General features: G+C 38.2%; 1 protein-coding gene across 26 annotated transcripts in view; it reads right to left on the bottom strand.

Annotated features, from left to right (window-relative positions):
* The window catches only part of atp2b2 (ATPase plasma membrane Ca2+ transporting 2), an 824012-nt gene that overhangs the window by 90056 nt on the left and 718870 nt on the right, over window positions 1–15086 (bottom strand). For all 26 annotated transcript variants that reach the window (XM_072582139.1, XM_072582135.1, XM_072582136.1 and 23 more), the window contains 2 exons: window positions 11464–11705; window positions 10400–10634 (listed from right to left, as the gene is read on the bottom strand). In XM_072582139.1, coding sequence (XP_072438240.1) covers window positions 10400–10634; window positions 11464–11705 — 477 coding nt within the window. The remainder of the gene's footprint in view (window positions 1–10399; window positions 10635–11463; window positions 11706–15086) is intronic.

The raw sequence follows: 15086 nt of genomic DNA, 5'->3' as shown, positions 1-15086 counted from the left end.
GTCTTTTAAACATTTTAATTGTACCCACATCCACCACATCCTCAGGAAGTTCATTCCACACGTGTAAAAACTTTGCCCCTTGGGTCGTTCTTTAAATCTTTCACCTCTCACCTTAAAAATGTGCCCCCTGGTCTTGAAATCCCCCATCCTAGGGAAAAGAAAATTACCATCAACTCTATCGATCCCCCTCCTTATTTTATAAACTTCGATAAACTTGCCTCTCAACCTCCTATGATCAAGTGAGAAAAGTTCCAACCTATCCAGCCTTTCTCTGTAACTCAAACCTTCCATACCCAGCAACACCCTAGTAAATCTCTTCTGAACTGTCTCCAGTTTACCAATTTCACCTATAACTGAGTGACCAGAACTGGACACAGTATTCTCGAAGAAGCCTCACCAATGTCCTGTGCAAAATCAACATTTCCAAACTCCAATACTCAAAGGTCTGAACAATGAAGGCGTGCCTTAACAACGTCTACAAGTCACGCAAACTTCAAAGAATTATGTAGCTGCACCCCTAGGTTCTTCTGTTCAAAGGCATTACCCGACATTCCTTCCATCTTCCTTGCTCTAAATAAAGAAATGCAGTTTATGTATTTTTCAACACTTTCTGGAACCATCACATCTTACTTATGTGCATATTCTTTATTTCATAAATGTTTGCACCCAGTAATGGTTACTTTACCTGCTAAGACAACTGACTGCCTACATTTTATTCACACAGAATGATGCTTCCTGTAAAAGGAGCTGATTCAATTACAGGTCGTTCTGCCATAACGCAAGTTTCATTAACGTGAATTCACTATAATGTGACTGACAAATTAGGGACACTGTTTCTAAAGCGTGAATATTTCAAACATGTGTTGGCTGTAAAGTGATTACATCACCAACACTTTAAGCACTATTTCTAAAATGTGACTTTCCTATAATGCGACCATTGTGTTACAGAAGAACGGCCTATTTAATACTAGGCTAATCTTTCTTTATTTTGAAGGTAAATTTCCTCCCCACGTCTCGAACTCATTCACCATCTGATAGAAAGGACCTGACTTTTTTATTTGTTCTCGAAGAAGCACCTGGCTTGAGAATACAGTATTATTGGTGACTTAAACAATTTGTAGCACTTCCGTGGACACAATTTTTAACAATCACTTCTTTTGATCACATGTCATTTCGCAAAGTTCAAGTGAATGGGCTCCAATCATCTCATTATTCTTACCTAGACAATTGCTTTGATCAGCAAGCTCTGCACTCCAAGCAATTGGATGGAGTTAACTGGAAGTAAAGTCTCTACCACCACATTTAATCTACTTTTTTATACCCCGAGTATAAAATAACACTTGCACCCTATAATTAATAAATGGTAAGCAATGTGACACTTTATAATAATTTTCAATGAGTGTGCTACACAAGCATAAATCTAACTCAAGAAAGTGAGAATATGTTTGTTTTCATGTTAATCCTTCATAAAACATTTCATATTTAATGGATTATCAGTTAAACGTTCTTCGCCAAATATGAACCTCTTGAAACTATGGAAGTATCATGTATGGACTATGTTTGTACACTCAAAATTTGTAGGAATACTTTCTGATCTGTTTTGAATAGCTGTAACAACTTTGACCCCAGAGCATTGATTGGTTAAAATGAAGATTTCCTTCATGTTTATTGAGGGAAAATTGAAAGATGAACTTAATTTGATACCAAACAGTTGAATTACGATGAGTTTGAAATTGTGCTGTTTAAATATATCTCTCAGAAGAATTTCCTTGCTTGAAATAGTTCACTTGCCTGAAGGACTACCTAAAGTTTGAAAGATGTCATCTTCTATAACTGATGATACAAGCTTAATTAGAATCGACCACAACGTTGTGAACTTACTAAGTGTACCTTTCTGACTTGTGGCTCTACTAATTTTGCCTGTTCTTTCCATGTAGGGAATGACTAGCCTGAAGTAACAATTGTGCTCTGATTTATAAATGTGCTCTGATGTTCAAAACCAAGCTTTAGACCAGAAAATGCCTTCTATGGAGAGAAATAAAAATCACATTTGGGATCAAGTTGTAAGTTTTTTCTTCTGGTAATTCATGAATTTAACTGGCTCCCACAGAGTGAAATTCTAAGAATGCAACAACTCAATCATGAATTGCTGTTATTATTACATCGATGCAGTGTTAATGGTTTACCAATGGAAGTCTTTCACTGGCATTGTAAAGGTAAATATTTCAAAGAAGGTTTTAAGATGACAATCTTTTGCTGATGTATAACTTATTAAATGTTGTGTTATGCTATCCTGAAAGTTTGCATGATTGCTTTGGCTAAATGATTATAATTCTCTTTAGCTTCCAGGGAGGCCAGACTGAGTGGAGTTGATCATGTCAGTTGATGCCAGCTCTAAATTCCCCCAACAATCCACCATTCATCAGTCAGCTTTCCATTGATACTTGTCAAAGCAATTATTCCTGGTCAGAATACCATGATAATGTTTACTTCCCTCAATCATAATGCAGGCATTTGCTAAATGGATAGCAACAGCTTTGAAACTAGTAGATAAATTGCTAGCCACTGTGACATCTGAAGTAACAGCAGGCCATATGTTTATTCTCATCTAAACACTTCCTTTTAATTTAAAATCACCTTCCAGCCTCAGGAAATGTGTTTGATGATAAATTAATGAGAGAATAAAAAAGACTATTCCAATATAGTTGGCTTATTACGTATCACCAAAAGGATTATAAACAAGACAGGTGTGTTGATAGCAATTCAATCAGTTTTTCCGGATAGTTACTTAATAATGGCAATTTAACACAATTATTGGTGTTTAAAAGAAAGCAATTACTTAATTTGCTGTCCTTTTCCTATCCAATTTGACATTAATGCTCTCTATTTTCTTCCCTCTCATTTGGTCTATTTCTTTATCTTATTTCAGAATGCCAAATGTCATGAAAGTATGTAACTAGTCTTAAAGGTACAGGCTTGTCTGAATTGGAATCTATGCTATGAAACAAAACCTTCTTATCCTTTTAAAGGGTGGGAATCCCGTACTGATAACATTGCCAGGATACATAGAGATATGCATATGTGGGTGATATGCCATCTGTTTCTTTGAATGTGATATCATTTCACAAACCTGTGTATTTGTGTGAAACTCTCAAACCTGTACACATTGTCCTGTTTGATTGTTGAGATAACCATCTGCGTGCTCATTGATTACGTTCCTGTTCAATTTTCTCCCTTATTTTTAACAATGCATGTGCAGTGAGACTGTGGGAGCAACAACTGTGTGGATCTGTCTCCAAACTTGGAGAGCTGCCATTGCTTATGTAGATTTACATAACTATCTAAAATATTTGGTAAGTTGCTTTACATTTAATGATCATAAATTTTATAGCACAAACAGTATGAGAACATTCAATTGAGGATAGTGAGCAGAAAAGCTAATGTGTTGAATACTCCATTTCCTGCGCATCTTGAAAGGTTCACAAATATATACCACAGACAACTGTCAGATGCAATTTATCATGGAGATCAATATGTCAAAAACCATGACACTAATTTGTCGCGCAAAAGGGAATTTAGTGAAATAGTCACCAGAATGTCATCATGTATTCAGACCGGAGGCCTGTGACCAGTGGAGTGCCACAAGGATCGGTGCTGGGTCTTCTACTTTTTGTCATTCACATAAATGATTTAGATGTGAGCATAAGAGGTACAGTTAGTAAGTTTGCAGATGACACCAAAATTGGAGGTGTAGTGGACAGTGAAGAGGGTTACCTCAGATCACAACAGGATCTGGACCAGATGGACCAATGGGCTGAAAAGTGGCAGATCGAGTTTAATTCAGATAAATGCGAGGTGCTGCATTTTGGGAAAGCAAATCTTAGCAGGACCTATACACTTAATGGTAAGGTCCTAAGGAGTGTTGCTGAACAAAGAGATCTTGGAGTGCAGGTTCATAGCTCCTTGAAAGTGGAGTTGCAGGTAGATAGCATAGTGAAGAAGGTGTTTGGTATGCTTTCCTTTATTGGTCAGGAGTTGGGAGGTCAAGTTGCAGCTGTACAGGACATTGGTTAGGCCAATGTCTATTGCATGCAATTCTGGTCTCCTTCCTATCAGAAAGATGTTGTGAAACTTAAAAGGGTTCAGAAAAGATTTACAAGGATGTTGCCAGAGTTGGAGGACTTGAGCTATAGGGAGGGGCTGAACAGGCTGGGGTAGTTTTCCCTGGAGCGTCGGAGGCTGAGGGGTGAACTTATAGAAGTTTACAAAATTATGAGGGGCATGGATAGGATAAATAGGCAAAGCCTTTTCCCTGGGGTTGGGGAGTCCAGAACTAGAGGGCATAGGTTTAGGGTGAGAGGGGAAAGATATAAAAGAGACCTAAGGGGCAACTTTTTCACGCAGAGGGTGGTACGTGTATAGAATGAGCTGCCAGAGGAAGTGGTGGAGGCTGGTACAATTGCAACATTTAAGAGGCATTTGGATGGGTATATGAATAGGAAGGATTTGGAGGGATATGGGCCAGGTGCTGGCAGGTGGGACTAGTTTGGGTTGGGATATCTGGTCGGCATGGATGGGTTGGACTGAAGGGTCTGTTTCCATGCTGTATATCTCTATGACTCTATGAGTCTATGTCTGAGAACATAGAAAATACCAGAGGCAATCTTGCACCATGACTTGAAAGGAATGTGCTTTGGATGGAAAGGTTCTTTTGGTTGTTCAGGTCTATGGAATGGACACATTTCTCACAATGCATTTACTTCAGTGATGTCTTCTTAAGTGCCAAGCCAATGTATGGATTCTTAGTTTTATTCTGCACCAATGTGATCTATATATAATGTCATCTAGCATGTCTTGATACAGAACTCGTGGAATTACAACTTGTTTGTTTTGGATGATTCCATTCTTGGCAATTCTTTGTTCATCTGTGAAAGGCTGAAAAGAAAGTACTAGGTTGGATGGGTTCAGGCCACCCATTGATGATGAACGTTTTGAGCTGTTGCAGTTGATCATTCTCTGAATCAGCTCTGCTTGATTATGATGAAAATGTTTGAGATTGATGATGCAGTCTGGAATCTTTGATGTTGCAGCTGACAGATTTTCCACCTCATGGATCATAGTCTAACTGTGCCTGCTGTTGGACCAATGATTTCAGGTAGGGATTGGTGGGAGGGGGAATCCATCTCTTCCTATGAAGTAAAAGATTTCAGATGAACATTGTGAGGTGCTGTACTGATATTGGTAATAATTGTGAGTAGAGTCAAAAATCTTTTAAAAAGTACTTGAATGAGCACTTGAAATGTCATAACTTTCAAGGCTATGGGTCATATGCCAGGAAGTGGGACCAGTGTTAATTTTGAATAGTTTTTGGTAATGCAGATGCGATGGGCTAAAGGCCCTCTCGTGTATTGTATGATTCCATGAATGGCAATGCATAGGATGTCAGAGCCAAAGTAAGCAATTAGCTTATCTTGTGGGGACTGCATCACATTGCATCACTTTCCTGATTACATTTCTATAAGATGCATTTAGGGATGATAATTGCATTGTCACTGGTGTTGATTTTGGTATATACATATTCCTTTTGGAGATATCGTTTCAAGGTAGATAAACTCTTCAGCTTTTCTCATGATGAATAAAGTGTACATATGTACTTTCTGACTGGGCTCTTCAAGTTGTAACATTGCAGATTCTTATTAGACTTTTGTCGACATGACATGGACAGAATTTTGAAAACTTCTTTGGCATTGTGCCTTGGTTGACTCTTCCTCATGTACTGCTGTGGAGCATTGTGTTTCTCAGGGTGACTGCATTACTTACATATTTGAGCCTAATGACCTTTTCTGGAACCCAACTTATGCATGTCACAAAGTGCTGGCCACCATCTTGGTGGGGGAGACAAGTTACATCTTGTACAAGATTTAGATGTTTCACAGAACCTGTTGACAGCTGGAATTGTTGTTTCAGAGACAAAACACCTTCAGATGCTGCTGTAATTGCAATGGACTTGCATTCTTCCTCCAGAACAGTGTCAATAGTACCTTCTTGGGTTTGCCCAGAAGTGCTTTTCTGAAGGATATGATGTATGCAGAGCAATGGCCAGCATCCTATTAAATTAATTTCAATTGACTCACATTCTATGCCTTTATATCAACACTTGCCTGTGAATTTCTCAATCATTTCACCTGGCTATTGTCAGAATGGCATGAACTCAAGCCGGATTGAACTGAAATTGACTCAAAATTTATAGATGTGGTTGAATATAATTCTGCTCCTGCTGATGGCCCACAGAGTCTCATAGATGTCCAGTTTTGAGTTGCCATCTCTGATCGAAATCCTAACGTGGTGATAGTGCCATACACGACAATGAAGAATATCCACAAGAGTTGTGCGGTGGTCAACTCTAATGGTACGGTAATGGCATCTGTGACAAGTAGATTGATGAGCTTTCCTTGTTGTTGGTTCTCTCATCACTGACTGTAGACCCAATTCAGTAGAAATGCCCTTCACTCAACAAGCTCAGTCAGTAGAAATGATACCAAGCCACAATCTCTATCTAGGGCACATTCTGTTCCCTTTCCACACTTAGTGTTTCATCTATATGGTGCTCAACGTGAAGGAGTCTTCAACCAAAGGGTAGGTCAGTGGTACAAAGCAGGAGATTTACATACTCGTATTTGACTTGATACCATGAGACTTCATGGGGTCTACAGTCAATATTGAGGACTCCCAAGGGAACAATGCCACCACCTCTACTGGGTCTGTCCTGCTGGTGGCAAAAGGCAGATGCAGGGACTTTATCTGTAAAGTATGATTCTGTGAGAATGAATATGTCAGGCTTTTGCTTGACTAATCTTGCAATTTTCACACAAGCTCCCCGATATTGTTTAGCATCGTCACCTGGAGTGTGTTTGCTGTTGCTATTTCTAGTACAATTTCAAGGTCAATACTGGGTGGTCTGTTTGGTTTCATTCCTTTGTTTAGACTTTTTCATTTTTTGGCTTGCCCGGACATTTCACAGAATAGTGAAGAGTCAGCCACATTGCAGTGGATCTAGTCACATACAGGCCAGACCAGATAAGGACAGCTGATTTCCTTCCCGAGAGGGCATTGTTGAACTAGGTGGGTATTTACAGCAATCAACATAGGTTGCAATGGTCATTAGGCGATATTTTATTTCAGATATTTACTGAATTCAATTTTCACCACCTGCCACTGTCAGATTGAAACCCATTTCACCAGAACATTACCAATGGATTCTAGATTACTAGTCTAGCAACATCACCGGTATACAGGTAAGGCATTTTGGCATCAAAAACATTTTTTTCTGTTTATTTTACTTAGTTTTTTCTAGGATCACTTTTTTAGGTTGTGACTTCAGTCCTTTTAAACTGTCTGTTCATTTAAGAACGACAGAGCACTCATTGTGCTTCAGTATGTTTGTAGCCTTTAGATTTACTCGTCATAACTGGAGTCACTTCAGTAAAGTTATAACTTTAGTTGTGGTCTGGGCTGCATTTATAACTTCATCCCTGATCTCAGAATGTTGATGATGACTTTTTGGACAAAGACATTTCACAAAATGCCATCTTTTGAGTCTTCACATTCCACTTAATTCCAATGTCTAGTTGTCACAGCCAGCGTTTAGTGACACTTACAGGCACTGTGATGTGTTTTATGGTTTTCTATATCTTAGCACATGTAAGGTATACCACAGAGTTGGGTTCCTATTGAGACAGATGTCTTGAAATTTATTAATAACACTAATTACTTTTATAGCTACCATATCACAGGTTAACACTTATAGTCTGGGAACTGTGCTTAGTGATGTTATTGTACATTAGATGCACATAGCTCACTGACTGAACACACTACACTGACTCCTGACATCAAGAGAATGACTGAAGGCAAGCTAGATATCTTTATAGTGGAATGTCACATGTTATGATTTCATGTAACTGTCTGAAAGATACAGTCCTGTCTTGTCTAGAATCTATGCCATGATACAACAGCTTCCACCTGATATTTCTTGTTGAAATATGTGTACACTCCACTTCCAGTTATGTAGAATAAAGCTACATCTTATTGTTGCTTTTTCATAACCATTAATTAACTTTACATGTTGAAAGACAGCATATAAAAGTTCAAAGACTTTTGCTTTTTAGATATCCTTAACATTGTTAGATTTCAATTTAGCCATTAATTGACTTCAGCATAGAACTGCCTGAAATTATTAGCAAAAATTGAGATCATTGCACATCATTCTCATGAATATCAACTGGCCAGGAAATAATGAAAGCCAAATCAAAGGTTAAGTTCTGTCACTTTACTTGTATAGCTTATTCCCTATTTAAATAACAAAATGGACAGTCAATCTATATTAATCATTACAAGGCTCGAAAACATAAATGCACTTGTGAGTAATTACTACAGGAAGGTCCCTTGGGTTAGTCTAATGAAATGTAGAATGGCACAAAAGTATTAACTGAGAAAATATCTGAAATAATGAACAAAAAAATGACCTTAAATAATTATTTGATTTGGTTCTTTCCTGGATAAATCTTAATCAAGTGGTCTTATTAAGACCCTTTGGGTGTCATTTGATTGCCGATAGAGAATTTGAGGATTCCGTTTCACAGCCATAAGCTAACCTGTACCTCATGTTCTTTATATAAATTGATCCAGAATTTGCATTGCAAATAACACTTACAGAGGAAGAAGTCTGATATCAGCTTCTGGAGGAGACACAAACAGTTAAGGACAAAAATCCAGACATCACTGCTAGGAATGACCTATTCCTCTGCAGAGTGTAAGAGGTGGTTGTCTTCAATAATAGATTTGAAATTGAACTGACTGTCACATTTGAGAACTTGGAGTACTGTTCAACACTAGAAAAAAGGCTAAAAAGGTTAGGACTGATGCATTCAGTAAGAACTGATGTTTGATTTTTTTTGGCAAGTGTCTATTAGTACTGAACAGCCTCTATGACCCTGTAAAATTGAATTAACAAGCTCATTCCTTCAGAAGTATATCTGTGTTGGAGATTGACAAAAAAAACAAAATGAAATTTCTTTTAACTTTTCCTCCCTATCCTTTAATTCAGTATGTATTTCTCAAGCTATTGTTTGCTTTCAGCGCAATGTTTAAGACCAGCTTCTCGTTTAGTCATTGGAGGCTTCAACAATGGGAATTGCATTTCACACTGCACCACAGCTGTGGCTTAGATGATCTGAGCAATCCCACTGACTTTTGGTGGCTGCACAGAGGCCTTAATTAATTGGAAATAGTTTAAAAAGAACCATTGTCACTGGGAGATCAAAGCTAGGAGTTTAGGGAGATGGGGGACAAGGGAAGGGTGCAATATTCCTTAGGACTGCAAATCTGAGTAGATGGGTTAGCCAAAGAGCATCTGTGATTATACATATCATTGAGCTGATAGCATATTGATATGATTGATATCATACTAGGATGCAGTGTTCAGCACGTGAATGCATGATGGGAAGAGAGACCTGTTGGCCTGTCATCCCTATGAGCTACCAACCAGCTTAATGAGGATGTTTATGTGGATTTTATTCTTTTCCCTGCAATACTATTTAACTGTATTAATATTTTGCTATGATTTTCTAACAGTCATAAAAGCACTATGTTCTTCACAAAAATGTTACAGAATTATATTCTACATATTTATCATTTTTAAAAAGACAGAGAAAACTAGTTTGATCTATTCTGCAACAAAATTAAAAATGTTGCAGATGCTCAAAATCTGAAATAAAAGAAAAATCTGGAAATGCGCAGCAATTATAGGTCAAGAGTCCTCCTCATTTTTGACTGGAAATATTAACGCAGTTCTTCTTCATAGATGCTGTCAGACCTGTTGAGAATTTCCAACATTTTCTGGATCTATTATGTATTTATTCAAAAGGAAAAGAGTCTATGCAACAAATTCAGAAGACTGGAACTTCCATCTCAACACTGTCAAATCTGCTAAATAATCAAACTCTTTCTGAGTTCCTGATGTCTTAAATTATATACAAACTGAATGACAGTTCTTCATTTGAATCTAACAGGAAAATGTCTATCAGTTACTGGAGACCTAATGAAAAAATAACAATTCAAATAATATTTCAGAACCCATTGCTTGGTACTGTGGAATTAATTAATTTTGTGCTCTGGCAAGAGATCAGCAACCTGAAACTTTAAATCTCTTTCTCTCCTCACAATGCTACTTGGCCCACTAAGTATTTACAACATTTTTGAGTTTTATTTTACCATGCTAGCATTGGCAACATTGTACTTTCTCATTTTCTGTTATTTTCTGTTGACTGCTTCTAAGGTGTAAATTGTAGGATATCAGGACACAAAAGCTAGGCATTCATTCATTCATTCATGACGTACTTACCTCTGGTCTCACTGGGTCCTCAATGCCAACTACAGCTATACAGGTCAAGTCCATTAAAATGTCATTTTCGTTGTCCCAGTCAGGTTCTGGACTACCTGGAAAATCACGGAAGGCAATACAAATGGTCCTCAATCCATCACAAGCCATGGGTTCAATTACTTTCTTTACCATCTCGTCACGATCTCGAGGCCTGAAGACTCGTGCTTCTCCTGCAGCGTTGAGGATGTTTGAGCATCTATAATAGAAAATAAAAGTGTTTCTGTGTTATTTATGCACAGCCATTTGACAATACTGGAATTCTAAACAAGTCAATTTGAAGGAAATAGTCCCTGCTAGTAATTGAAACATACTACTCAAGAGGAGCGCAGTCAAGTTGTATTGGTGGACTTTGACCTCAATGCATCGAAAATAGAATCTCGATCGATCTGTGGCAGGATTTTAACACATGCTGACATGATGAAAGGACCTAGCTCTGAAAGCTTGTGCCAACAACCAGTTATTGTATTTTTCTTTTACAGACATATTTGATCACAAAACAATCCACTTCTAATCTATTTTTAAATAATTTGCTATGGTACATTATAGAAACTGATTGCATTTACAATACAGTTTTAGTATTAATGTAAAGCATCTTATCGAATTGCATATTGCTGAAAACTGGCATCTTTTTTCCAATGCTTTTTGTCTTGTACTCTTTAGAATAAATCACAAGTATACTAATTCAAGGGGAGAAACAACATTTATTTGCATAACAGGAAAAGGACTGAATGGCAATGCCTTTTCTAATCACAGTCCACTTGTCAACCAATCAGTACTCTTTTCCCATGCAGAATAAATGATTGTTTATTCTCGCCTTGAATTGGAGAATTGGCCTGATGAATTCTATATGAAAAGCTTCAGCAAAGTGTTCTTTACAACAATACTCATGTTCTGTACCACTAAATTACTATTTATAGAACTGTAGTATCAGGGCAGCCTTAGTTATGACATTATACACAAAATATAATTAAAAACATGTATTTCATATTAAAGTGTACGTATTTGTATTATTTCAATATATTTACTTTTTCAAGACAATTTCTGAGGCTCCTTTGCTATACATCCGAAAGCTTCCATCTTGCATTTTGATCACAGTACTCATGGACTTTCTCTCAGAATTGAAAGTATAGACTTTGTACAGCTTCTCTTCTGGAGTCTGATCTCGAACAGTTTGGTAATCTCGCTTCAAGTCCAAGACGAGTCCCAACAGTCCACACTCGGTCTTGTTCCCAACTTGACGGGGTAGAGCAACTTCCTTCTCTGGAGGCTATAAGAGAGAAAGATTTATAAACTAACCATAAGATGTCAATAAACAGAAGTAGAACCTGGTTGAAGGAACAACATTTAACTTTTACTTCAGACAATTCAGCCTTCAGGGCTGAATAGTGAGTTCAACATCTTGGACCACAATCACAACACTCAATTTGTCAGACAACTTCTAATGATCACAGTTTTCTTGCTGTAATTTATAACTCTGCATCTACCTTTTCTTTGTTTACTTGTCCCATTATCTTCCAAATACGTCTTGCACCATTCTTCCTCTTATCCTTTAGACTCTCCTGCAACCCCTCCTCCCACCCTATTGCAGAGCTTCCCTTTCGTTTTCGCCCATACCTCTTTATTTCCTGAAAACCTCTTCAATTTCTAACCTGTGCCAATTCTAACAAAAGTTCATGACCTGAAAACGTTATGAGAGATCCAGTAGGGTAAAGTAAAGTCAGTGCACCAGTAATCCAGAGGCCCAGGTTAATGTTCCGAGTATATGGATTCAACTTACACTGCGGCAATTGGTGAAATTTGAATTCAAGTAATAAAGTCTGGAATATAAAGCTAGTCTCAGATATAGTGACCATGAAACAATCACTAATTTTCACAAGAGTCCATCTGCTTCACTGATATCCTTTAAGAAAGGAAATCTGCGATCTTTATCCAATCTGGCCTATATGTAGCTCCAGATCCATATCAATATCATTGACACCTAATTTCCCTCCAAATGAACTAGCAAGCCAATCCATTCAAGGGCAACTAAAGAGGTCTACATCCTGTGAAAGTACATGTTCTACAAACATGTTAATTCTGTTCTTGTCTTCACAGGTGCTGCCTGACTAGCTGAGCATTATCAGATTTTCTGGTTTCATTTCAGGTTTCCTGCATCTGTAGTATTTTGCTTTCATATTAATATTCAGTGTCACTCTCTTGACAATTTAAACAAGCAACTTGAAATTCAGCATTGTTATACATTATACATTAGAACAGCATCTGTATGCTGGGTAGCATAATTAAATTAATTGCACTAAATCTGACAGGAATGTCTCATTTCCAATACAATGCCATTGGCATTTCATTAATTCTTTTTGCATGTAATTGTGCATATCCAGAAAAGGCATATTCGGGAAGCAAAATAAAGTAACGTCTGGCTTTTTGTAACAATGTTGGAATAACTATAGTTGATAAGACTTCAAATGTATTACTCTAATTAATACTGCAAATGAATAACTGAGTCCTAGACTTTTCTCCATGTACCATACCTTCGTGCTTTTTCTGTAATCATCACTTACAGGACGTCTGGCAGCATGCTGCCAGATTATAGACTGAACACTTAACACCTGGCCTTCCTGTGTGGTTGCACTTTCATCCACTTGTCTGTCTTCCATGGGGTGACATGGTGGCCCCAGTGGTTAGCACTGCTGCCTCACAGTGCCAGAGACCTGAGTTCAATTCCAACCTTGGGTGACTGTCTGTGTGGAGTTTGCACATTCTCCCCGTGTTTGCATGGGTTTCCTCCGGGTGCTTCGATTTCCTCCCACAGTCCAAAGATGTGCAGGTTAGGTGAATTGGCTGTGCTAAATTGCCCATAGTAGTCAGGGATGTGTAGGTTAGGTGCATTGGTCGAGTTTAAATATCAGGTAGGGGAATGGGTTTGGGTGGGTTACTCTTTGGAGGATCAGTGTGGACTTGTTGGGCCTTAGGACCTGTTCCACACTGTAGGGATTCTGTGATAATCACAAAGGAATGTGGGCAGGTGAATATGTCCCATGGAGTAGCTGATAGGGCTGTCCAATTACCTTCTAGATAATGTACAGACTTTTCATGCCCAATTCCGAAGTAAGGCTCACTCTTGACCCATCCTTGCTTGTGTGTTGTATAAGGAGATAATATCTGTTGAGCTACATTATTCTTAAATAACAGCTGACTCTCCTTCGCACCACTGTTCCTCCTCCTTTTCCCCTTTGACTGTACAAGGAAGTACCCATAGCAAGGGCCATCCTTCCTTTTGACAGAACTTCACAGTGCACACAGGAAAAGGAGGCTGGGGTGAGCCAATGGTCTAGCTCTTTTAATTGACAGGATGGCGAAACATTGCCTTTTAAAAATAAAGACAACCAAAGACATTACCCCTAATAAACTCCAGGCTCAGATGTTTCTGATTTCTGCAAAGCTGACAGACTGCACATAACTATCTAGAGTATGACACAAGGAAGCCAGGAGCTGCTGCAACATTTGCTCTCCTTATAACAAGTGGGATCGATTGGGACTTGGAGGCCAGTCGTGTGAACTTGCATAAGTAAGAGCAAAGACACTTCCAAAGAAACATAATGCTAGAAATGGCATAAGCCTGACTTTCGTGAACACATGAGGCGCCACTAATCCACTGAAGTGGCAAAGACATTTATTCCATAGATTAAAGCTCTGGAGATACTTTTAAATGAAATTTATTTGAGCTGGCATTCATAATATCAGCACTCAAAGTTTCAAAATGTCACTCTTGTACAAAGGCAATGCTGAATTGTCTGTGGTGTCATCCTTTCAAATTAAATGTTAAACCAATGTCCCATTTCTCTGAGCAGATGGATATTAAAGATTCCACAGCACAATTCAGAAAAGTGCAAATTGTTCTGGGCAATAATCCACTATTAACCGGTAACACAAAAACTTAGAGATGAATATGACCCTATTGGTGATTATCAGATATTCTGTATGCATTCTGCCATCTCTTACGCAGCCACAGCACTCCAAATGCAATTCAGCATGTGAAAAACATTGTCATACCAAAGAATTCTTTGAAAAAGTGTTATATAAATGCAGGCATCTTTTTTCTTGAAAGCATTAGTAATCCCATACTAAATTCTATATTGGAGGTCAAGTCAATCTGCCGAGTGCCTGTTTAATGACATGGTTTCCCACAAGTTATGTTGTAATTTCTTTGCATCTTTAGTCTCTTTATTTCATAGTCCATTACCAGCTGAGAGCGTGGGCAGGTAACCTGCTCTGGGCAACAATTCATTGTAACTAGCTGTTGGAACAAGAACAAAAGTAGCTTCATGTGGTGAAGAGTGGAGGCAAGAGAGGGCATTCAGACTAACTACCTTCAGACCAAGAGTTCCTGTGGGCTACCTATATAATTACGAAATTAGAAATGTCCTGCAAAGTTCCATTGACATGTCCAATGCAACCTTACTCTTGTGGAACCTTTAGGTAATGCTGTCCATGACTTTTTAATGTTATGTGACAGTTCATGACACTTTCCATAAGACCATAAGATAAAGGACCATTCAGCCCATCGAGTCTGCTGTGCCATTAGATCATGGCTTATATATTTCTCAACCTATTCTCCTACATTCTCCCTGTAGCCCTTGATCACCTTACT

This window comes from Chiloscyllium punctatum, chromosome 12, assembly GCF_047496795.1.
Source record: "Chiloscyllium punctatum isolate Juve2018m chromosome 12, sChiPun1.3, whole genome shotgun sequence".
Lineage (NCBI taxonomy): Eukaryota > Metazoa > Chordata > Chondrichthyes > Orectolobiformes > Hemiscylliidae > Chiloscyllium > Chiloscyllium punctatum.
Note: the sequence above shows the minus strand (reverse complement) of the source record. Positions and strands in the feature narration are given on the sequence as shown.